Source organism: Mus musculus, chromosome 12, assembly GCF_000001635.26.
Source record: "Mus musculus strain C57BL/6J chromosome 12, GRCm38.p6 C57BL/6J".
Lineage (NCBI taxonomy): Eukaryota > Metazoa > Chordata > Mammalia > Rodentia > Muridae > Mus > Mus musculus.
In genome coordinates, this window is record NC_000078.6 from 112,616,500 (window position 1) to 112,641,565 (window position 25,066).

General features: G+C 53.9%; 1 protein-coding gene across 1 annotated transcript; it reads left to right on the forward strand.

Annotated features, from left to right (window-relative positions):
- Positions 1–3,547: 3,547 nt before the first annotated feature.
- Positions 3,548–24,856, forward strand: Adssl1 (adenylosuccinate synthetase like 1). The gene is made up of 13 exons (NM_007421.2): positions 3,548–3,811; positions 11,802–11,904; positions 15,755–15,817; positions 16,196–16,246; positions 16,570–16,636; positions 17,645–17,752; positions 17,881–17,962; positions 18,102–18,228; positions 18,932–19,086; positions 19,895–20,019; positions 21,686–21,783; positions 23,113–23,262; positions 24,459–24,856. Exons 1-13 carry the CDS (start codon positions 3,620–3,622, stop codon positions 24,509–24,511), a joined length of 1,374 nt encoding a protein of 457 aa, NP_031447.1. The 5' UTR covers positions 3,548–3,619; the 3' UTR covers positions 24,512–24,856.
- The last annotated feature ends 210 nt before the right edge of the window (positions 24,857–25,066 follow it).

Below are 25,066 nucleotides of genomic sequence, written 5' to 3' on the forward strand. Positions count from 1 at the left end.
CCTGGCTTGCTCAGCCTGCTCTCTTATAGAACCTAGGACTGCCAGCCCAGGGATGGCACCACCCACAATGGGCCCTCCTCCTCTTGATCACTAATTGAGAAAACGCCTTACAGTTGGATCTCACAGAGGCATTTCCTCAAGGGAGGCTCCTTTCTCTGTGATAACTCCAGCTTGTGTCAAGTTGACACACAAAACCAGCCAGTACATGCAGTCACTCCTGGGCCTGGGATCAGTGCTGGCCTCGGCTTACTTCTCAGTCAGTCAGCCGCAGCCTCCTTTCTCTGTGTAAACAGAGACTCAGCCACTCCCCAAGCATCTGCCGACGACGGTTCTCAAGCCCTGGGGAGGTGGTGGTGGGAAGGAGATGGGAACTAAGACCAGACAGGGGCAAGTGGCAGATGGCTCCACACTGTCATGGTGTGATGGCTAATTTGCATTGTGGGAACCTCACCCCGCACTCTGCAAACCTCTTCTGCCAGTCAAATGGCCGTGTGATGGCCAGCAACTATGATCAAAAAGGCTAAAGAGATGGCTCAGCGGTTCAGCACACCGGTTGCTCTTGCAGAGGACCCAGGTTGTATTCCCAGCACCCACATGGCAGATGGCAGCCATGCATAACTCCAGTCCTAAGGAGCCTGATGTCTTCTTCTGGCTTCTGTGAGCAACAAGAATGCATGCAGTCAAAACACGCATACACACACAAAAAAATTTCAAATTCATGATCCAGGTTTTCCACTACCGAAGAATCCCCTCGTACTCACAAGCATCTACTGTTCTGGCCCTAGCCCCACCATCTGGCTTTCTCTGGGTTTGCCCGTTCCAAGCATGCCATATAAATAGAGGTATTGAAACTGTGGCTGGCTGCTTCCGGTTGTTCTTGAGAGCCGTGGGGCAGCACTTCGCAGCTCACGGCTGAGTCACAGTGTGTCACCGGCTGGAGTGAGTTCCTTTTTCCCATTCAACAGCTTCTGTGTGGGGGACTCCATCTGAGGGTGTGTGAATGGTGCTAAGGGCGGGATAGGCCTGGTGTGAACCATTTATATCTCTGCCGTACACACCTAACCTGGGCTGCAGGCTGGGAGTAACTATAACTTTTTAAAAGACTTTCCCAAAGCTGCTACCTTATTCCCACCAGGGATACTTTTAATTTTTTTTAACTACTGGTGCGGGAGTGTGTTTGCCACCGCATTCATGTGGGGATCAGAGGACAACTTCTGAGAATTGTCCTCTCCTTCTGTGTGGACCCAGTGGAAGGGTGGCAAGTGCCTTTTACTATAAACAGTCTTGCTGGTTCCTTGGGCGATTGCTTCTGCAGCCTAGCTCTGTCAGCTCCATCTTCACACTCTGGAGTTCCCAGGTATTGAGTTGTGAACGGTCTGCACCTGGGGTGGAATGCCTACCTATCTCATCAGGCAAACCTGCAAGGTCAGCACTTCACCTGCCTGGGGAGGACGGAGAGCACTGCCTCCCCAGCCTTCCTCCCCATTGCTTTCTGGAAGTCGGCCTCGTGGCTAACAGACCTGGGAAAACCCAGCCCAGTGGCAGCTATGAAGCCCCTGGAACCTCCTTGCAAAGGCTCATGGGTGCCAGATCATGTGCATTGTCTGTGTGGCGGTGTCTCTTGATAACCCAGAGGGAACCATAGGTGGCGCTGTGCCTGCGTGCCCTCCCTCTAAGCCTATGCAAAGCTTAGCAGAAGTCACTTGTCTGAGGTCACACAGCTGCAAAGCCAGACTCCCCCCAAACTTAGCAGCTGCTACACTGCCCACCATCCCGGGCTGGGCTCACTGAGGGGGTGGGGGTGCTAATTCCGGCTGAGCCTTGTGACTGGCAGGGTCCCAGCTGTTGAGCCTGAGTGAAGCTGTTTTTAGAAAAGCCCTCCCCGTTCTATGTGGGCCCTTGGCTATTTATAGTCTCAGGCTTAGAAGCCTCAGTGCCCAGGACCCGTCTAAGCCCCCATAGTAGGTCCCTCTGAACCCTAAATACCTCTCACCAAGAACCCCTGGTTCCCCCCAGGAAAGGGAGCCAGGATTCCTTTCAGGCTTGCAGCAACACCTCCCAAGGGGACAAGGGCAAGCATTAAAGTGACCTGACCAAAGTGACATTCAACACTGGCATTCTTAAAGCATAATCTTTCTCACCTGGAGAAAAAGTTCATTGACCTGTGTAACATTCTGCCAGCCTCTCTCCTCCCTCAGTCCTCAGAAGCTGCTGTGCCCCCTACCCTTCCTCCTGTGACAACCCCCCCCATATTCTCCTGTTTACCCCTTGTCTCCGTTCCTGCATCAGCCTTCTCTGCCTGCTTTGCCTTCTGAGCACACCTTCCTGAAAGACCTTATCAGGGATTTCTGCCTGTCCCAGCCACTGCTCAGGAGATCTTGGCCTGAACCACTAACTCTAGATGCCACGTCTACTCGCTTGCCCCCTCCCCACTGTGGCACTGAGTGAGGTAGAGAAGGATATTGTAATCTGCACACAAAGACTGTAAGGCTCTTCTAAGAAGTAGTGTCCAGATCCGAGGCCCTGACTGCTTCAGCCATAGCAACTGAAGAGAGTGTCTATGTCCCTATGTGAAACAGAAGACACAGACCACCATGACCTGCACAGCCAGGGAGGGTAGCAGCAGTGTGGCTGAGGCTGACTGGGAATAGCCTCTCTTCCCCAAGCTGGGGGAGGGGGGGTGTCAGTCCCCCAGAGGGTGTGTCTAGTCTCACTGGTCTTGTGACAGTCCTGCGAACTGCCCCCAGGACAACTAGGAGCCTGACTGCTCTGTGAACCTGTCCCAGGGGTCAGTTAGCACACCCTGGAAGGACACGCACCAGTGGGGGGCTGGGGGGAGCATGCCACACAGGCCTCCCAGCCTCAGGACTTTCCCTTGTCCCTGTTTCCAGTCTGGACTGAGTGGCAGAAACCATCGACCCCGAGGTCTCTTGGAAAGTTGAATCCTCCTCTGCTCCTGTGTCCCTCAAGTTGCTCTGACCCCGAGCGGATGTGGGTACTTCATCTTACACTTGGCGCTGGGCTAGTAGCTAGCTACAGCCACCCAAGAGCTGCATATCCTGGGCCAGCAGGGGTGACTATGTGGCCTGGTGGAGAGAGATCGTCTTAGTTAAGGTGACTTTCTGGGCGGCTCTCAGGAGAACCGTTCCTGGTCCTGGACTCGAGGTTCAAGACGGGAAAACAGGTGATCCCGCAGGCAGATCCTCCAGATTAACGGCAAAGAAACATCTGTGGTTCTGCTTTTGTTAACCGCTCTCTTGCCCCGGAAAAAGCAGCCTCCTCCGCTGTTTGTGCAACCCCAAACCCTAGTCCTAGCAGGCCAGTGGGCAGGGGTAGAGTCCGGGTCGTGCAGCACTGGCACCTCTCACGTCCTAGGGTGTTCTGAGTCATCTGCTTGCCCAAGTCGTGTCGGGGCGTCTAGCACCCTAAGTGCGCGCCATCTGCAGCGACAGCGGCAGGGACAGGGAGCTGTGGCCGCAGGTCACCGAGGTGCGTCACCGCGTGCGCAGGACCCGCCCCCGGCCCGCCCCCCTCTCTAGGCGTCCGCATTTAATGGAGCGAGAGCTCTGGCGGCGGCGGGCTCTCGCTTGGCCCAGAGCAGCAGAGGAGCTAAGCCAGCATGTCCGGGACCCGAGCCTCCAACGACCGGCCCCCCGGCACAGGCGGAGTCAAGAGGGGGCGGCTGCAGCAGGAGGCGGCGGCGACAGGCTCCCGCGTGACCGTGGTGCTGGGCGCGCAGTGGGGGGACGAGGGCAAAGGCAAGGTGGTGGACCTGCTGGCCACGGACGCCGACATCGTCAGTCGCTGCCAGGTGCGGGCCAGGCGCCGAGTCCCTCCCTAACCTGCCCAGCGAGCCTCTCCCCTTCCCCGGGATCCGGACGAACCCCTTCCTCCTGTGCCCTGAGTGGGTCACAGCCTTTTGGATTCCTCCCTCCCAGGAGTACCTTCCCCACTGCCTAAGTCCTCCTTCCCACACACACCCTCTCACACAAAGCTCTTGGCCTCCCACCACCCACCCACCTCCTCCCCAGGGCAATGGCAGGAGCCCGAGCTAAAAATATAAGTCGCTGAGTTGAGGACATGGGATCCTCAGGGGTAGGGCGTTCCAGGGCGGTGATGGTGGGCCCTCCAGTGGGGAAAGCCCCAACGGGGTGGGTCGAGGTACCCTAAGATGCAGCAAAGGGTGAGAGCTGCTTTCTGAGAAGGGGGGTGTCCTCGGCGAGTCAGCCAGGCAGAGACAGGATGAAGATAGGTTTCTAACCTAGAGGAACGCAGGGTCAGGAGCCTAAAGCAGAGTTCAAAGGGGTCTGGCTGACATGGAGAAAGGAGGAGTCACAGATTTCCCGGGCAGGGTGTGACCCGGTGGCTGGTAGTGCTCAGAGAAGGCCAGAGACAGTCTTTGTGCCCTTGGCCAGCTGCAAAGTGCTCTGAGCACCCACATTTGTTCTGACTGACTCTGGACAGCGGGTGGGTACTCTCCTAGGGCTAGCTGCCTGCTCTCCTTAAGTCTCTGTGGTGTTGAGCTGCAGCTAACAGCCACACTGCCTCTGCGGTGCCATCCTCAGCACAGAGGGCTCGGTTTGAGGGAAGATACTCTGTGATACTGGGTTTGGAGCCACACTTATGGCTGCTGACCCAAATGAAGGTGGGAACACCTGCTGGAGTTCTGTCTCCCTGGTTCTGTGGCTTTCTTGCTGAGTTCCCGAGGACTCCTAGGAGGCCTCCGGAGGCATAGCTTGGTTCCCTGGGCCACATTTGCCCAGCTGGGGATGAGGATTTCTGGAAACTCTCTTAAGAATGAGGAGCTACCCTGCTCTCTCACCCTGTTCACCCCTCTCCCTTGAAGTCTCTAGGTCCTAAGGACAGACCTTGGGCCTCCTAAGCCCTACACCTTGCATGCATTGTCCAGCTATGTGTATGTAACTGGGATTTACTCCCAGCGGTCTGGAGTCCTGCTCTCCAGCGACCCAGCACCAAAGCCCCCACCCTTCCTCAGAGCCGTTTGCTCCTGTGGCGCCTACAGTCTTTCCACACAACTTGCTGGGTTTGGTCAGCACTGTCAGGGGTGAGCCTCGATGGTCCCAGGCTCCGTCTCCTTCTGCGGACACAGTTCTGGGTGAAGATGAGCTATCCCTGCTCTATGCCCAAGTCACCATGACAGATCCAGATCCCCATTTCTTGACAGGACATTCAAGGATCAGCACAGGGTCACAGTCACCCACTCAGAGGGGCTATCTCTCCCACCACCTGACCTCCCCAGCAGACCCAAACAGGTGTTCCCCTGAGGAATATGAGAATAGAGACATGTTTCTCTTCCAGTCTCTCGTGAACTAGCAAGTCAGGAGCCTCCCACAGAGCTCCTCTACAGGTTGGGAAACTGAGGCTCAGAAAAGTTGAAGAACCAAACTAACTGTTCCTTTGAGTCCCTTGAAGCCTTTATCATAAGCCAAGAGACCTGTCCTCTTTCCCCCCACTTCATGGACAAGGCAGAAGAGTCAGCCTTCCATCAAGCCCTCTGGAAATCAACTCCAGTCCTTTCCCTGAGTGCCCAGCCCCTGAGTCATTGCAAGCACTTGGTGACTACTCTGGTTTCCTGCACTTGTCCTTCCCCTTGGCGGGGACCTCTTTGCTTGCCTGTGGCCTCCCATATCTTCCCTGATCTTATGTGCCTATGGCCAGCCCTGTGTGATCAGAGGCTGGCAGGGTGGGGGGCTAGGTAAGTTGCCTCTGGCTTTGAATGGGTGCACGAACCAAATGAAGGCTCCAGAGGCCAAGCCCAAAGCCGTGCCAAAGGGCTGGCAAACACAAGAATGCAAATCAAGTGTCCCCCCTCTCCCCCAGTAAGTTCGCTACCTAAAAATGCTGTATAGCCAGCTAGGCTACCCGTTCCTTGGGCTTCTGGAGGGTGAGCTGTCCTACCACCTAACCCTTTGAGCCAATGGAGCCATCCTCCAGATCTGGCTTCCACACTTTTCCATGTCCACAGACACTTGTTGCTGGTCTCCACTACCCTGGGCTCTGACTCTGCCCAGCCCTGCCAGGTACCCTCATTTCTTGCTTTGCTACCTTGATTAATAGAGGGTGTATGGGTCAGAATGTAATGCTGAGTCCCTAGGAGCACCCCCAGCCAGCATCTCTGGCCTGGAGTCCAGCCTGCATTCTTCTTTCTCCCGGTGTCCCTGCTCTGATTCGGTCCATGCCCCACCCCTCCTGACACACAGTCAGTCTTCCTCTACCCTGCATCTCTGAGGCTGCTGGGGGCTGCATTGTCTTCCTCTCTGGTTCCTCTACTAAATCCACTCCTCACTCACCTCCAGGCAAGTCTTCCTGACCTCCTGCTCAGGGTCTCTCTTCCTCTCCCTTGGAGCCCCAGGCACCTCTGCCGAGGCTTCCACTTTCTGAGTCCTCCATGTTTCCTCCTCGGCCGCCTGACTGTCCAGCTGTGTCCAGATGTTCCTTCAGATGGGTCTGACGTACCTGTTACCTGAAGGGCATGCTGGCCACTATCTTCTCATGCATTCCATTGCTACTCTAGGCTCTCCCTTCTATGCCCACAGTAATCTTTCTCTGGGGCTGCTGTCGAGCTGAGCCTTGTGGAAGAGCTGGCCCCCAGGCAGTAGTAAATAGCCAGGGCTGTGACCACAAGGCTTCTCTAGTAGAGTGGCAAGTGGCACACTTAGAGCTGAGGTTCCATGCTGGGACCCTCCATGCAGTCTGCAGGCCCTCTGGCACTTTCCTCAAGGGATCATAATGGGAAACACGTGACCTTGGACCCCAGGCTGCTCAGGCAGCCTCTGGCGGGTGAGAGGAGCCACAGCCTTGTGCTGGGAATGTCTGGAGCTGATTCTAAAACCAGGTCTTCCTGTTCCTGCCCTTGTTGATGGCTTTGATGGCCAAGCAGTGTCTCCGGGACAGGACTCCAAGGGTCACATAGCCACACATCACCTTGGGAAGGATCTTTATATTCCTGCCCAGACCTGTTTCTCCCTATAAGGAAAGAAGCAAGTGAGTTGTATGTCTGTGAGCATGGACAGGAGCGGGACAGTGACTAGACGGTGGAGCTTGGGACATGTTAGTAACTAGGCTCAGTCCTGCAAGCACACAGGACATTCCACCCAAGGCCTGAGGGACAGCCAGCGCGTACAGAGGAGAGATATCGCTGTGGTGAGCAGAAACCCCTGCAGATGCTGAAGGAGCAGATGCTGAGGTGAAGCAGAGCAGAGGTGCAGGAGCCCTGGGAGCTAAATGCCTATTCCTCAGCTTGCCCCTTGTGTGCACAGCACATCGACACACATGTCACTTACACAGAGTCCTTCCCTGCTGTCTGTGAAGAGGCAGAGGTCTTAATTACCCAGGGGCCTCCTGGCTATCTCAGTCACCTCTCTGTACCCTACCAGGAACCTACAGATAATCAGGCCAGAATAGGAAGGCGATAGACTGGAAAGCAGGGGCCCAGAGCACCCCCTGGTGGAAGGCAAATGCCACAGCACCCTGTCCAGGGACCTGGAGGACAAAGATAGGGAGAGAATTAGGAAAGCCCCAGACATGTGCTGTGGGTACCCTGCATCCACACACAGGCTTCCTGGATGGAGGAGCCTAAGTAGGCAGGGTGGGGGTATCTATTCCAGGTCTCTGTCCAGCAGGGCCCTGGGACTGTCCTGAAAGGAGATACCGGGACACTAGTTGGTTACATCCAGTCCTGAGGTCCTCTGCGTTGCTTAGGGTCTTTGCACTGACAGGGCCCTGGGTAGTCCAAAGGAGCTGTGTCCAGATGGCCACAAGATGGGGTGACTGTAGGAAAATCATTGGAGCTTGTGGGTGGGATCTCAGGGCTGTGGGGGCAGGTGGGCTCTGCAGCTGTGTGTTAGGCATGGATAGGCAGAGGAAAGGAGTCTTGGTTTCTGCCGTGCATGTCCACAACCATTGCATATGCAGCCCAGCCAGAGGATGTCCCTACAGGGCCTGCACCCAGAACCCTTCCCTGCCTCACACGGAAGCTATGGGTCATAATTGCAGGGCAAAGCAGAGGTTGGGACCAAGTTGATCTGAAACAGGATCTCATTTGCTTTCGGCCCCTCTTTGTTTTCCAAAGACAAAAGTCTCTTGTCTTAAACTTCTGGACACCAGGGCCTGAGGGCTCTGGGTGACCAGCCAAGCTATTGAAGAGTGCTAGGGGGACTTTGATGCACACAAAGTCCTCAGAATTGTGCTGTGGTGAGAACCCTGAGAGGAGCCTGAATGTACCAAGTGGCGCTGCCGTGCCCAGCAGGCTCCTGGATGCCCCTGACCCTGGGCTCTGGTGTGAACCTCTGTGGTACAGATATCTTGAGGTATGTGCTTTGAGCTGTCCATGTAGCCGTTCCCTTTACCTGGTCTTGGTGTGCCTTGGGGTGACCATACCAAGGGTACTACTCCACGCCATTCACACTGTAAGTAGAGAGGAGCTACCCTTGTTGACGGGCCCCAAAGGCTGTGCCCAGGTGCCTGGTGTCTATCTGCAAACATAGGCAGCTGGTCATCTTCCGGTGGACCCCCAGGAAGGGGAGCCTGAGCAAGTACTTAGCTATGACATCACAGGTCCTCCTTAGTGTTCAGCAACCTATGGTCATGCTGACAGAAGGCCCCTACAATAGGGCAGGGTCACCGCAGGCCTTTGGGCTATCTCTGACACACTGGCCAGTGCTGCGTGGGCACTGCTAAACTCATCCTGGTACTGAGGGGTCAGTGAGATCCTGAATTCTACGATGCCCTAGAGCAGCCCGAGGCTGGCACACATCTTCATCCTCTAGAGCTGGAGTGGCGTAGGGAGTGTTTCCCCACCTGTGTAGAGCTCCGTAGGGCCCTCAGGAGCCTACCCACTCAAGGGGTTAATGAGCCTCCGAAACAGAGCTGACCTCTGCCTCTCCTCACCCAACCTCTTGCATGGGAGCCATGTCTAATCAGCTGTACTGGGCAGGTCTAAATGTCCCACAATCCTTTACAGAGGTTGGCGACTCTCATCGTGCCCAGATCCGATTGAATGTCTGGTCTGGGTTAGTAAAGTCAAAGAAATGTGCGCATGCACATGCGCGCGTGCGTGTGTGTGCGTGTATGTGTGTGTGTGTGTGTGTGTGTGTGTGTGTGTGTGTGTGTGTGTGTGTGTGTGTGTGTCGGCGTGGGGTAGAGGGGCTCCTGCTTCCATCTCTACCAACTGTCCCTGTGCTTCTGGTCAGTCTAAGATCTCAATGAGAAGAGGGAGACTGTGACCCTGAGGCCCCACAGGGTTGCTGGAAGCCCAGTGTCCTGGAATGACGTATGCCTTAGCAATGGCCTGTGCCGGATGCCTGGGCATTGCAGTGGGCTCTGGCCCTGAGGTCATCTGATATCTATTGGCCCATGGTACTCAAGCTTGTTCCTAGGCACCTGTGTTTACCCTCAACACAGACAGGCGGGTGCTTGCTGTCTGTGTCCCCAAGCCAGCTGACGTGGCCCTGGGCACTCAAAGAGAAGGTGGGAAAGAGTACCCCTCCTGGGGTGTCTGGGTTCCATGGACCTAGCCACACAGTGGAAGGCAGGTTGGCACCTTGCTGTCCCTGGAGGCCTGCCAGCCCAAGCAGAGCTCAGCCATCTACTCTCTGCTATAAGCCCGTCTTCTCTTGGGACCTCAGTTTCCATATCTGTTCTTGGAGACCATCTTGACTGCCTCAGGCAGGAAACATGACTGTGAGTGTTCACATATTTGGGGAATTGAAAGGCGGCGGCAATTCTGCACCTGCTGTGGCCAAGCCAAGCATGGATACAGTCTTGGAACCCAAGTCTTGCCACGGTCCCTCATGGGACATGGGCTTGTCCCATGCTGATGGTGTGACTTTACAAGCCTAGGGGCAGGACACAGGCATCTGTTGTGCCTAACTGATGGCAAGTTCAAAGCCAGAGCTGCAGGAGGCTCCCTCAGTTCCCACTTCCTTCATGTCCCCGCCCACAAATACTCTCTCCTTCCCACTAGTCCCTCTGGGCCTCTTCTTAGGCAGTTTCCCTTCCAGCACAACACCTGTCCTGCTCTGTGTCATTTCTCCTGCTCCATGGGCAGCCCAGGGTCACAGAGGTTGTAAGGACAGACTGCCTGCTACCTCCAGGTTTCCCAAGGAGGTAACCTCCTGTGCCTGGAGCCACCCCAAGAATCAAGAGCTCCCTGCAAGTCTTGTTAAGCCGGGGAGCCTCCCGGACAGTCCCCGCCCTTTACACAGCAAAAGGCTCCAGCAGAATTGTTTCAGAGGCTTCGGGACAGACTGCATAGCATGCCTTCTCTAATAGTTGGTTGTCTGGGGTCCACGCCATGAAGTTGGCCTCTAGCTGACCCATCTCTGTCAACTACATGATAATAAGCCCCACAGAGGGCAGGCAAGGAACAGGAAACTTAGGCATACAGGTCTGGGGCCTTCTCTTAAAACTCTTGGAAAGTGAAGTCCTTGGAGGGAGAGCCCCTTACCCAGGCTCTCAGCATCAGTATCATCTGCCGCCTACCTCAGCAGGAGCTGGGAGATGTGATCCTTCATATCCCCGTGCTTAGGGGTGTCATGAAAGGAGGTGAACCTTCACTGAGGGTCCTACTTTAGTAGGCAAGGGAAAGATGTGTGGAGCTGAGGTGTCTCAGCTCCATCAGCAAGGTAAACAAAAGTGTCGTGTGCCTGGCCTGTCTGTCTTCTGGGGCAGGGAGGGGAACTGGAGCTGAGGGTCCCTAAACTACAGTGAGCACAGCTGCTCTCCATTGTAGTTAGGGGCACCACAGCGCTGTCTGCAGGTGGGATTTGGTACTACAGGCCGTAACTCTCAACGTGTGGGTTGATCCCTTTGGGGGGTCACATATCAGATGCCTGGCCTATCAGACATTTACATTATGATTCATAACAGTAAAAAAATATACTTATGAAGTAACAACAAAATAATTTTATGGTTGGGGGTCACTACAACATAAGGAACTGTATTAAAGGGCCACAGCTTTAGGAAGGTTGAAAACCATTGTTCTAGAAGGCCCTTGTGCCTTGTTCCCCAACACACACACACACACACACACACACACACACACACACACCAGCACACCCAGACTACAAGTTTCTGCTGGACAGAGATCTGCTAAGGAGGCTCCCCTACCTCCTGTGGGTGACAGGATTCCACAGTCAAAGGCAAGAGAGTTTTAGTGACTCACCACCATGAGGCTCTGGAGCTGTGTACTTGTGGTCAGGTGACTGGCTAATGGCGGAAAGATGCTGGAGCCTGAAGCCTGTCCTTGGCGTGGACCCTCTCCCCACCCTGAAAACCCTATCCCAGCTGGACTGTCCACAGTCAGCCTGAATTCCCAAAAGAAACAGCCTCCCTAGAACAGGCTGACCCAGGAGTCGCCTGGTCCTTTCATTTTTACCCAGGGTGGGGCCTGGTGAGGAGTGTGTGTGTGTGTGTGTGTGTGTGTGTGTGTGTGTGTGTGTGTGTGCAAGCTGGGCTGTGGGGTCTGCGCTTACCACCTCATTCCTCCCTGGTAGAGAGGGGAACTCAGCAAGGTCCACCTGCCAGGGCTGAAGTAAAGCCCTGGGACCAGGCTGGGCCTGAGCACCTCCATCTGGCCATCCCAGCATCAGATACTACTAACTCAGCCCAAGGTCCTGACCATGATTTAGACTCCCCAAGCCCTAACACTGGACAATACTTCTTATGCACCATGTCGGGAGAGAGCTGGCTTTAGAGTGAGGCTAGAGTCCTAGGCAGGCCCCTGTGAGATAGTCTTCAACCCTCGGGTACCAATGGCTCATTCCGGTCTCTGTTTCTAGGGGGGCAACAATGCGGGGCACACAGTAGTGGTGGACGGCAAGGAGTATGACTTTCACCTGCTCCCCAGCGGCATCATCAACACCAAGGCCGTGTCATTCATTGGTGAGTGCCCCTGCAGCCCCAGCCTGACTTCCTGAACCAGGATGCCAGTGTGTGTGGAGAGGGTGGGGAGTCTCACTGTACAAACCCCAAGGCTGGGCCTGCCTTGTGTGCTCCCCTGGAGCCCCCAGCCAGAAAGTGTCCTCTGAGCCTGGTCTCAGCAGGAGTCAGAGGGTAGAGGAAGCTTTGTGGCACACACAGAGCTCTCTCTGTCTCAGTGTGTGTGTGTGTGTGTGTGTGTGTGTGTGTGTGTGTGTGTGTGCTCAAGTTCATGTGTATGGATATGTTTGTATGTGTGGAGATGAGTGTGGAACAGTGTGCCGTCGGAGCACATGGGTCTGGGAACAGCCTGGGCACATTTATAGCTGTTCTTTCCTGATGCTGCCTGGGCTGTTATAGCCATCTACCCCTCGGACAGCTGTTCCAGATGTCTGACGAGGCTTCCCTACCCTGGTCTCTCTGGTTGATGAAGAACCCCCCCCCCCATCCAGCTCACCCCCAGCCCCTCTTGTCTTCATTCGTCCAGCTCTGGTTGATATACTTGTGGCTTATCTGACCCCCACATCTCAGTCAGGAAGCAAAGGCAAGGTACTGCCTGGCCAGAAGCCAGCAGATAGCACAGGTCTGGCCCATGGTGTAAGAGCAGAGGAAGGAAATCTACAAGGGGCTGGGGTGGGCGGAGTCAGGGCTCAGGCTGGAGTGGGCGTGGTTGGGGCTCAGACTCCACAGAGCCCCTCCTCTCAAGTACACGCTGTCTCTAGCCCTCCGGGTCCAGAGCCAGGATGGTGGTGACAGTCACCTTCCACAATGAGGAGCCCCAGCTACCGAGGTGGCCTGCCCCCGTGTGTGCTCAGCAGAGCGGCAGAACGGGGTGCTGCCCATCCTTTGGGGAGCCTTCAGGAAACAAACTGCTTCTACCCATCCAGAACCTTCCCTGGTGGAACGTCACAGTGACAATGCACGTGACCCAGATCATGTGCTGCTCAGCCCTGGGGATGGCTTGGAGCTGACAACAGGAGAGTGACTGGCAACTGGAAGCTTGCTCAAGAACAGAGGAGCCGTGCTCATCCAAAGGGTGTCTGCTCGCTCAGAGCAGCCACTCTGCAGGAGCACCAGCCTGTGCTTGCGACACTCCTCGCCTCTCTGCTGCGGGGTTATTTCAAGATGTTGTGGCATTTGAGTGACCTTTTATGTTCAGGGTGGCTTGTGTAATCTCTGAGTCACTCCGATCTGGACTGGTGTTCCACCTCCCTCTGCCAAACCTATGCCATGGCCAACCCCACGAGGCTAGCGTAGGGTTCCTCCTGAGAGCAACGGTGATCTCTGCTTACTTGGATCTCCTCAGTCCAGACCCTACACTGGCGAGCTGTGTGGCTTCAGCAGGCCCTCCTCACCCCTCTCGGCCTGTGTATAGGCATCGAGCTGTGTGGGCTTACTCTGAGGATCCTGTATTTGGTTTTCCATGATAAACTATAGCCTCCAGGATCCTTGTAGGGTTCTGGAAACCTTTCCACATTTCTCTGTGCTTCCGATTCTTTTTTTTTTTTTTTTTTTTTTAAGTAAGTACACTGTAGCTGTCTTCAGACACTCCAGAAGAGGGAGTCAGATCTCATTACGGATGGTTGTGAGCCACCATGTGGTTGCTGGGATTTGAACTTCGGACCTTCGGAAAAGCAGTCGGGTGCTCTTACCCAGTGAGCCATCGGAAGCACCAGCCCGTGCTTCCGATTCTTATGGAACTGCTTCATTGAACCATCATTTACACATTACGTCAGGGGTGGAGAAGGAGCTCAGTGGTTAAGGACACCAGCTGCGTTTCCAATTTCCGGCACACACGTGGTAGCTCACGAGTCGGTAACTGAAGTTCCAGGTTATCTGACACCCTCTTCTGGCCTCCATGGGCACCAGACATGCTCAGTCATATGCAAGCATAACACCCACACACATCAAATGCAATAAAATAAAATATTTTAAATTACCCACTGTAAAGGTGAGGCAGCACAGTTGATTCTAGAATGTTCTGAGGCAGTAGTTTATATTTGTGTTGTTTTGCTTTGCTTTGCTTTTAAGGAGGGGTCTCATGTAGCCCAGGCCAGACTGGAACCTGTTCCAAAGCCAAGTCTAACCTTGGCTTGTCCTCACCCTGAGAAGTGGGTTGATTTGAAAATTTGAGAACCCAGACTGGCTCCAAACTCATGATCCTCTTGCCTCAGCCTCCCAAGTGCTGAGAGTCTGGGCCTGCACATCATGTTTGCTGTGGGCTTAAAGCTGCTGTTCTGAGTCCAGAGTCATAGCCACTTAGACCAGGATGCAGTCTGGTGTGCTGGGTAGAGAAGGCTAGCCCTGGAGGTATGCAGGGGTGGGGGCTGCAGGAACAGGGCACTGGGGAATCTGGGTTCTGTATATGTTGGATAGAAAGAGGGCTTCCTGCTAGGCCAACCTGGAGCAGGCAGCTTGCGGGCTTGGGACCCTGGCTGTGTTAAAGCTCAGTCCCTCCTCTCTGGACTACGGTGGTTACCACATGGAAGACAGCCTCCGTTCCTATTTGCTTTCTGTTGCTGAAGCACTCCGACTAAAAGCAACTTGGGGAGGAGAGAGTTTATTTGGCTTACATTCCCAGGTCACAGTTCATTGTTGAGGGAAGCCAAGGCAGGAACTTAAATAGGATCTGAAACGAAAACCAAAGAGGAATTCTGCTTACTGGCTCTCACTCTCTGGATCATTCATGCCCAGCTCTATCTGTCAGTTTATCTATCTATCTATCTATCTATCTATCTATCTATCTATCTATCTATCTATCTACCTACCTACCTACCTACCTACCTACCTACCTATCTATCTATCTATCTATCTATCTATCTATCTATCTATCTATCTATCTATCTATCTATTTTCTCCTCCTCATTCTTTGTTTGGGTCTTGCTATGTAGACCAGGCTAGCCTTGAGTCATAGAGATCTTCTGTGCTTCTTCCTCTAGACTGCTGTGATTGAAGGCATGCTCCACCATGCCCAGCCTCGGCTAACTTTCTTTTACAGCCCAGGCCCCCGCCTACGAATGGCATCACCCACAGTGAGCTAGGGCCTCTCACATCAATTAGCAATCAGGACATGCTCACAGGCCATCTGATCAAGGGAGTTCTTCAGCTGAGGTTTCTGCTTCCACACTTAGGCTGTGTCAAGATAAAAACTAAACAGGATGCCTCCATAACTGCCCTTGCCTCACACCAGCTGGGGCTGAGTGTGCAGCTTCCCCAGACACTCCATCTGCCTGCGTTTTAGGGTCCTCCACTCCTCCTGACAGCTCACTTCCTGAGGCACTAAGAAATATCCCAGCATGTGACATTCACAGCTATTTATCCCCTAACCTTCCAGAGGCCTCACTACCCTCTAAGATGTGTCAGTTATAAAAAGTTGCTATTGCCATCTGGAGCAGGCTCAGTGCTCAGCCCTTTTGGGTGAACACCCAGGATTGAGACTCATGGGGCACCACACCACTGTCTGCAGAACTTTCCATACCACATACTAACACTATGGAGCCCTAAACTCCAGCCCACCTGCCCATCCTCCGCTTCCCCCAGGGTCCAGAGACTGATCGAAGCTCTCTGTCTAGCTGATAGGTCCAGAAGCTCTCTGTCTTCCTGAGTGTGGCAGCTTGAGACCTCACCTTAGTGGGCTGTAGGGGGTCATATCTTCCATGTCTGAGCCCAGTGTCCCCAAGTGTCACCATGCTGCTGCATGCGATCGAGTGACCACATCCATCCCCATGGTCTGGGTCCTTGAGTTGTTTGCCCTTGCTGTTGACCCATACCATTTGAAATGTAAATAGTCATGAGTCTGTGCCCTGTGTTGCAGGCAATGGCGTGGTCATCCACTTGCCGGGCTTGTTTGAAGAGGCAGAGAAGAACGAGAAGAAAGGTAGGTCATCTGTGACCTTGCCCCCTCCCCCACAGGCCCACTCACTGTGCGCTAGCTCTGCAGAGCAGACAGCAGAGCCCTCACTAAGCAGCAGAAGCTGGGCAGCTCAGAATTTCTAAGCTCTGCCTACAGCATCACAGGCCCCTAAATTGTCAAAGTGCAGGACACGGAGGAAGAGGCTGAAGCGAAAGGAGCTCTAGCATGGGTGTGGTGTCTCTTGGGTTGCAGTCCGGGGAGCTCAGCAGGCAGTGCCAGGGCAGGGCTGTGGCTGCTGTGCACTGTGTGTGCTCCTTCAGAACACTTAAGCCAACAGTACTGAGGGGGAGGGTCACCCAAGAGTGCCCACAGTGTGCTGTCTTCTCTGCCACATCCCTGCAGGGCTGAAGGACTGGGAGAAGCGTCTCATCATCTCTGACCGGGCTCACCTTGGTAAGCTTCCCATGGGGCCCTGGGGTTGGCCCCTTCTTGCCCTTTCCATAGTACAGAGCTCAGGAGACCCTGGAGCGCCTACCTGGCACCATAGGCTGCTGAGCCTTACTCTTTTTAATGAGCCTCAGGGTAGCAGCTAGGTCAAAGCTGGGGTCATACTTGGTTACCCCTTTGTGGAGCCTGGGACTCTGGGACCCCGGTTCTGCTCCCAGCCAGGCACCCTTCCGCTGACCCATTCTCCTGACACAATTCAGAAAATGAAGTCCCTCACAAACCTCTGCCCTCTGCTTCTCTCCTGCCCATGTGCTGGCTGCTGGCACCAGTGTTCGACTTCCACCAGGCAGTGGACGGGCTGCAGGAAGTACAACGTCAAGCACAAGAGGGGAAGAAGTGAGTTCCTCTTGCCACTGTTGTTCTTCCTCTTCCTGGGGACTTCCAGTCTGCCTGAGCAGGAGAGGGGGCCTTGTCATCCACCAACTTAGGGGTCCTGTGAGAATAAAACCTGCAAGAACAACAGGGTAGCCCAGCCTTGGGGGTCACACCCTGACTCTGTTGGCTGCCACTGCTGTCTCCTGACACAGCTGCACCATCCTGAGCACGGGCACATCCCATAGGGGAGCAAGACGTCTGAAGAGGCCTGGCTGCCCCTGCTTGACCAACAGCCACGGCAGCCTGCAGCACCCTATTCCTGCTCCTGCCCAAGTGATGCTTGGTCTTCTGTCCACTCAGGAATGTTAGTTAGAATTCCAGATGTGCCAGGGATGAAGGTGGGAAGCTGTCAGGGGGCACACACACACTGCCTGTGCACAGGTGCACAGTGCTCACATACATGTCAAGGCACATTGCTTACACAACTCTGCATATGAGCAAGAGTGTGTGTTTGCATGTGTACATGGCACACGGGGCACACAGGTGCCTGCACACATGCATGTACCCAAAGGTTCACATTCATGAGCACTCGTGTGTGCTTGCACTTGTACGGGTACATGAGTCACATGGTGCACATGCATTCATATATATGTACTAGCACAAGCACACTCTCGAATGATCACACACACAAGACACAGGTGGCGACAGAGAGCACTTGATTGACTTGGGGTCACTGGGGCAGACCTGAGGTAAGTAGAATCAACACTGCCACAGTGTTCTTGCTACCAAGGCACTAATGTCAACATTTAGAAGCAGACAGGGGAAGCCCTGATGCGGAAACCGAGGACTCTCTTCCCCACCCACCTGGCATCCTGCTGCTATGTGCTTGAGCTGTCCACATGTCCCCGCTGCTGCTGTTGGTGACCTTCTCACCTTCTGGCCTTGATTCCTGGACTAGACCGCGGGTCTGCCAGAAGCTGGGGTGGGATCAGCCGACCTCCTCAGCAGCGCCCACTTTGCATCTTTCAGTATCGGCACCACCAAGAAGGGAATCGGACCAACTTACTCCTCCAAAGCTGCCCGGACAGGCCTCCGCATCTGTGACCTTCTCTCGGATTTTGACGAGTTTTCTGCCAGGTAGGTCTGCCCACCCTCCCACAGCCCAGGGGTAAGCCATGGAAAGGTCGGGGAAGACAGGCTGGGAAATGGAGCAGTCGAGGCCAGTGTGGGTCCTCAGAGGGTCACAGTGAGGGTTGCCTGCACAGATTCAAGAACCTGGCCCACCAGCACCAGTCCATGTTCCCCACCCTGGAAATAGATGTGGAAGGTCAACTCAAAAGGCTCAAGGTAAACTGGGCGGGGCTCTGGGGAAGCACATGGGGGTGGGGCAGACCTGGGCGGAGCCCAGAAGTCCCAAGCAGGTACTACTGCCAGCTCTCAGCTCCTGTGGGCTCTGCAGCCTCACGTGGTTGCACGGTCCTCTCAGGGCTTTGCTGAGCGCATCAGACCCATGGTTCGAGATGGTGTCTACTTCATGTATGAAGCCCTGCATGGTCCCCCCAAAAAGGTCCTGGTGGAAGGTGCCAACGCGGCCCTGCTCGACATCGATTTCGGTGAGTGCTCCACCGAGCAGTTCCATCCTGAGGGGCTCTAACCCGGTCTTTCCTGTCTGCTGGGGACGATAAGAACATAAGAACGCATGAAGCGCACTCACCACAAGGATCCCGTTGTCCTGTTTGCCTAAGTTTAGCTATATCAGGGAGCTTCCAAAAGGCTGAACTAAGATGAGGGAATTGGGACCGAGATGCCAGAGGGGGGTCAAGAGAGCCTTGCAAGGACAGGTACTTCATATCGCTAGCCCTCGGCATGCCAGTCTACTGCCCTGATTGTTGGGGAAGCCAGGCCACCTCAGTACAGGCTCCTATGTGATTTGCAGAGCACCCCATTTAGGCCACTGCCCCAGGACAGGCCCCCAGACTGGTGGCCGGGGTGATCCCCATAGAGCAGTGGTTCTCAACCTTCCTACTGCTGTGACCCTTTAATACAGTTCCTCATGCTGTGCCAACTCCAACCAAAAAAATTATTTGATACTTCATAATTTTGCTACTGTTATCAATCGAAATGTAAATGTGTGTTTTCCAATAGTCTTAGGCGACCCCCATGAGAAAGGGTCATTTGATCCCCAAAAGGGGTCACAACCAAGAGGTTGAGAACCACCACTACAGAGGGATTCCAACTGCCCTTTTCTGAAAAGGCCTCTTGGGCCCTGGGATCTGCACAGGGTAATGAGTGTCCACTGGTTGTTCTGTCCTGCAGGGACCTACCCCTTTGTGACTTCTTCCAACTGCACTGTGGGTGGTGTGTGCACCGGCCTGGGCATCCCGCCCCAGAACATAGGCGATGTGTATGGTGTGGTAAAGGCCTACACCACCCGTGTGGGCATTGGGGCCTTCCCCACGGAGCAGATCAATGTGAGTTCCAGCACTGGGGTGAGGTGGGATATTTGGGGTGGTGTCAGGTGGAGCTGTAGGTATGGGAAGGGGACCCTACTGGGCAATTCTCCATGTCCTAGTGGGGTCTTTTTACAGCACAAGCTCAGAGGTGAGATGTTAGAGGCTTTGAAGGCCAGTCTGTTCCAACACCATCAGCAACACACTTCACAAAAGGGGTGTGTGTGTGTGTGTGTGTGTGTGTGTGTGTGTGTGTGTATGTGTGTGTGTTCACAACTCCATTTTCCTGTCACGCACATGAGGCCCACAGATGAGTGGGAAATCTTCAGTACTTAGAGGTTGAAAGCAAGGCCCCTGTTCCCATCTTTCTAGCCTTGGGAGCATTTCTTGAAACTACTGAGGCCTCAGAACCTTCTTCCTGGGCTTCCTTACCTGGCCTTACCCTGACACCTGATTCGGATGAGTCGTGGCTCTTGTCCCAGGAAAGGGAAGTGTCTGAGAGAGCCTGGGGTGGGCTGTGTTTAGGGTGGGAGATAAACCCTGCCCCTGCACCCCAAGTTGCAGGACAAGCCCCCACCCCTACTTGCCCACACTTAAACAGGATAGGGGAGGTGGGTTGCCTGCGCCTCCACACACAGGCTGGGCCTCGGGGACAAGTCCTGCCTCCTCAGAACCATACTGGGGAGCAAAGTCCTGTGTGAGACCTCAGCTGGAGGAGGATGGAGAGGAGAGGAAGCCATGAGCACAGGAGACAAGCAGGCACACGCCATACCTGTCCTGGCCAAGTGCCCAACATGGCGGGCACAGACGGTCCTTTATTCTCACATAGGAAATTGGAGATCTGCTGCAGAACCGTGGCCATGAGTGGGGGGTGACCACAGGCAGGAAGAGGCGCTGCGGCTGGCTGGACCTGATGATCCTCCGATACGCTCACATGGTCAATGGCTTCACTGCGTAAGCAGCCCTTCTGAATACTCAGGGTTAGGGTTAGGGTCAGGGCTAGGCACCATCAAAGCGACACCACACGGGAATCTTCTCCCATCCCAAAGGCCACAGTGCAAGTAGAACTCCTCTCAGGGGCTGGGCCCCAACATCTGTGTGGAGTCTTTTTATGCAACCAAGTGCCCTCCCCAAAGTGCGGCCAATGCTAGGGAGTGACACGGAAGCTATAGGTGTGGAGCAAACCCAGAACAGGGTCACTCTTCCATCCTGACCAATCCAAAAACACTGTGATGGTCACGTGAGAGTTGGTGTGAGGCTGCCCGGGTGTGGGACCGAGTGCAAGGTGAGGCTGATCCAGAGCTGAAGTACCAGAGCCAGGACAGAGCATCCTCGAGGACAGGCATCTTTGGGAGTCATTCACTCCCTTACCATGCACATGCAAATGTGGCCACTGGTTTTGTCTGCAGGGCTTGGGGACATTCTACAAAGTACAGTGGTAGTTTCTAAGCCAGAAGGACCTGGCATTTCTAGAACCCTCGTCCCATAGGAGGAACTCTGAGAGGGGGTTGGGAAAGCAGACAGGCAGGCAGGGCTCCAGGTGCCTTCCTAAAGGTATGGGGTCAAGCCAGCCTCACAGCTCCCATGGACCACTGGAAACCGACTTATCTCTCCTGAGGATACAGAACCCCAGTGAGAAAGGCTCCCACGGTCAGGAGACAAAGGTGGAAGGGGTCAAGGTTGGGTAAGGGCCTAAAGCAAGGCATCCCTCCATCCACAACAGGGGCCTTCCCAGGTCCTCCACCCCTGTAGGCCTGCGAGGATGCTCTCAGTTGGGATACTAGAACAATTTCCTTCAGGAGTATCAGGGAACACAGGGTAGACCTCAGAGTCTTTGCAAAGGTCTGATTGCTTAGGACAGAATGAGACTTCATAGGACGCTGGCTTCCCTGTCTCCTCTCCATCTTGGTAAGAGGGGCAGGGCTACCCCACCAGCATTGGAAAGTCTCTGGTAGCTTTAAGACAACCAGAACCTCCCTAGGTGGGAAAAGAGCTGCTAGGTAGCTATTAGTATGAGACTGGTGAAGAAGTAGCTGAGACCTTGTGACGTAGATGTAGGATAGCACGTGTCTGCACCCCACATTCAGCCTGAGAAGGCACAGCCAGATAAGATCTACCCATGAAGTCTGTATGGAAAGAAGGGAGCAAAAAAAAAAAAAAAAAAAAAAAAAAAAGAAAGAAAGAAAGAAAGAAAAGGGGGGGGGAGGAAAGAAACTTTGGTACAAGGCAGTTTTGAAGAAAGCCAAGAAAGGCCACTGCCAGGTTGCTCTGGGGTGGTGCTTAAGCAGATGCATCCTGGGAAAGTGGAAGAAAAAGTGGATACTGTGCTCTAGCAGTGGGCCCCAAAAGCCCCATGCTACAGGGCAAACATGGCAAGAGCATTGGGCAGAGGAGGCACCCGCTGGCAAGAGAGAAAGTCAAGATTTCAGCAATGCAGATGCAGGACTCAGGCCCAGAGGCAGGCAGTCCTCTAGCCTGTTCAGCAGTTGCATTGGAGGAATCCCCTAATCTTTGCCATGTTTCGTGCAAACAACAGGAGAAAGGGGAGGGTGAAAACCAGACATAAGCAATGACAGGGTACATTTCTCCATTTTGTCTCTGTTTCTTGTTTGGGGGACAGGCTGGCATTGACCAAGCTGGACATACTGGATGTCCTGAGCGAGATTAAAGTTGGCATCTCCTACAAGCTCAACGGAAAGAGGATTCCCTACTTCCCTGGTATGTGAGGCGAAGCAAACCTGAGTTCTCTTCGCTGTCGGGATACATCTTGAGCATCAGAATAGATATCCACTAGTTTCTAGGTGACTAGGAGAGGCATTCCTGCCTCCAGCAGGCAAAGGGGAGGGGTTGAGACTCTGAGGGCCACTGCTTGTCTCCTAAGACCTGCAGGCAGCTGCGTCTCTCAGTTTCTTGGGGAGGCCTGGCCCATCTCTGGGAAGCCTTGGGCCTTCTAGTGGCTTGGAAATGTGTTGAGATAGGGCTGAAAGGTAGGCTGGGAGTCCACCCTGCCACCCTCACTAGCCTCAGAAAGGCCTGTCTCCAGGAAGATGGATAGCCTGGAGACTCAGGAGACATGAGCTGCCCTGAAAACCATGGATCTCTAGGGAAATGCATTTCAGATGAGAAAACCTGCCCTGTGGATAGATTCCTTTTTATTTTCTGGTGCTGGGGATAAAACTCAGGGCCTTGCCTTTGCTAACAGGTGCTTAGTCCCAAAGCTGCTTCCTCATCCCTGAGTGACACATAAGGGTCTGGCCTGGCTCCTGTGCCTATGGGCCCTGTCTTTTCTTAAACACAGGGCTGTTTTTCTGGCGTTTGGGTTCTTGTGTCTGGAATATGCCTGTCAGCCTCAGGTCAGAGGCAGATCTTATCAACAGAGACTCCCTTTCCTACAGCACACTATAGGCAAACTGCCTCTTGCTTACCACTTCCAAGGAAACCCAGACAGATTCAGTCCTGTCCCTTGGCTTGTGGGGCCATGTGTATCCTTGAGGCCTGGGTTTTTGACCCTATTGACCCCTGACCTTTGAAAGGATGATCCTTCAAGGTCATAGAGTCTTGCCGGTGGCTCTGGGCTCTGTGGTAATGTGGAGTACCCAGGAAAGACACTGCCTGGATCTGAGGATCCTATAAAGGCTGCCTATTCCAGCATCTTCCATTAGCAAGGGATGATGCACCAACTACTAGTCATGGGGTCCCAGCACAAAGTTGGGTGTCCCAAGCAGGAAGAGCCATGTACCTTTAAGGATGTCTTGGCTTTGGGATTCTAGAATCCTTTATAATGTCCAGTTGTACCTCAGAGTTTCCCTATTGACAAATCTGTCAGCTACTCAGCAGATGCCAGTGTCTCACAACTGGCCATGCTTCCCGGCTGGAAGGGGCACAGCCAATGTTTGAGCCCCACGGCATCCCCTGATCACTGCCCAATGCTGAAAAGCCATCAGGGCCACAGGTCCTCAGCAGCCAAGTCACCAGGTGAGAAGACGACCGTCTCCACAAGTGGGATAGTCTACGGACCCGGCTGAGCCCACCCTCTCCCATCCACAGCTAACCAGGAGATCCTGCAGAAGGTGGAGGTCGAGTATGAAACACTGCCTGGATGGAAAGCAGACACCACAGGCGCCAGGAAGTGGGAGGACCTGCCTCCGCAGGCCCAAAGCTACGTGCGCTTCGTGGAGAATCACATGGGTGTTGCAGGTGGGTTCTTCTTACCCCCACACCCTCAGCCCTGGATACCCCAAAGGGCCTGTACCTCAACACAAGGCCTAGTGAGAAATAAGAACCCCTGAGCAGTAACCACATGAATGGGACAGACAAGAAGAGGTAGATCTAGAACAGGTGCCATCAGGGGCAGGTCATTTCCTCAGCTCCAGCCAGGCTGGGGTCCACTGACTCAAACTAGGGTGTAGCCTAGGGTGGAAAAAACAGGCAGTGTGTATGTGCCCTGTCGTCTAGAGAAGGTCCAGGGTGTGTCCCTATGGCTCAGGCAAGGAGAAGCACAGGGCAGGAGCTGCTTTCTGCTGCCCAAGGATGAGTGACCCATTATGGGGCCCACAGCACAGTTTTAAATGCTCCCTTTCTGGGGCAGGGGAGGTGGCTCAGTAGTGTAGAGCCGTGTTGCTCTTGCATGGACCAGGATTTGTTTGGCTTTCAGTACCCACGTGTCAGCTCACAGCTGTCTGTAGCTCCAGTTCCAGGTGATCCTATGACCTCTTCTGACCTCTGTGGGCACCAGGCATGTATGTGGTACACATACATGCATGCAGGCAAAACACTTATATATATAAAATAAAATTCTAAAAATCTAAAAATGGCTATTTAATAAAAACCCACCCTACTTGGCGAACAATCAGACCCTTTGCCAGAGGAATGGAAAGCACACACTACAACGTTGTTTTTTGTTTGTTTTAAAGATTTATTTATTTATTTTATATATATTAGTACAATTATAGCTGTCTTCAGACACACCAGAAGAGGGCGTCAGAACCCATTACAGATGGTTGTGAGCCACCATGTGGTTGCTGGGAATTGAACTCAGGACCTCAGGAAGAGCAGTCAGTGCTCTTAACCGCTGAGCCATCTCTCCGGCCCCCAACATGCTGCACAGTTAAGGGACATTTTTTAAAGTGTGTGTACATGTATACAGAGGCAGAGGGCAGCCTCAGGCACACCCTCAGGAACACTGGCTACCTCTTTTTAAGATAGGCTTTGTCATTGGCCTAGAGCTCACCCAGTGGGTTGTACTTGCTGTCAGTGAGCCCCAGGGCCCTACCCCCCTAGTCCTGGGATGACCAGAACTCCACCAGACTAGCATTAGTGTTCATGGCCTCTCTTCTGCACTCACGGCCTCTCTTCTGCGCTCACGGCCTCTCTTCTGTGCTGTTGCCTTTCAGTCAAATGGGTCGGCGTTGGGAAGTCCAGAGAGTCCATGATCCAGCTTTTTTAGATGCCAAGTGGAAGCCGGCAGGCCACACCACAGTGTGCCACCGTGAGTGACAGCCGCAGCCGAGACCCTCGGCAGTGCCACCAACACCTTCAACGAAACAGTCTGAAGCTATTTTCCATACTTTTATTTTTCTATGTATGTTTTCAGCTTGAAATTGTTGAGCCCTACAACAATTTTACATGTGTGAAATCAACACTGTGTACATTTAAAAAAAAATCTGCTTTTAAAATGAGCCTAAGTGCTCATAACAGAGGCCTTCACTGACTGATTGTCACATGGTATGTGTTCAGTTGGAGCCATGTCATAATAAACATAGCCAGGGGTCACTGAGCCACCGAGAGGTCATTACACCTGTCTTGACTTCGTCCTTGTTACTTTTAACCACGAATGACAGCCTTTCCCAATGACCATGGCCTACCTGATGCCCTCCCAGAAAACAAAACCCCAGCAGCCGTCTGAGGAGTGTTGCCCCCAGCCCAGGACCCATGAGAGGAAAATCAGAAGCAGACAGAACCAGACTGCACAAAGTGCAGCTTCCTCGGGGCTTATAGACAG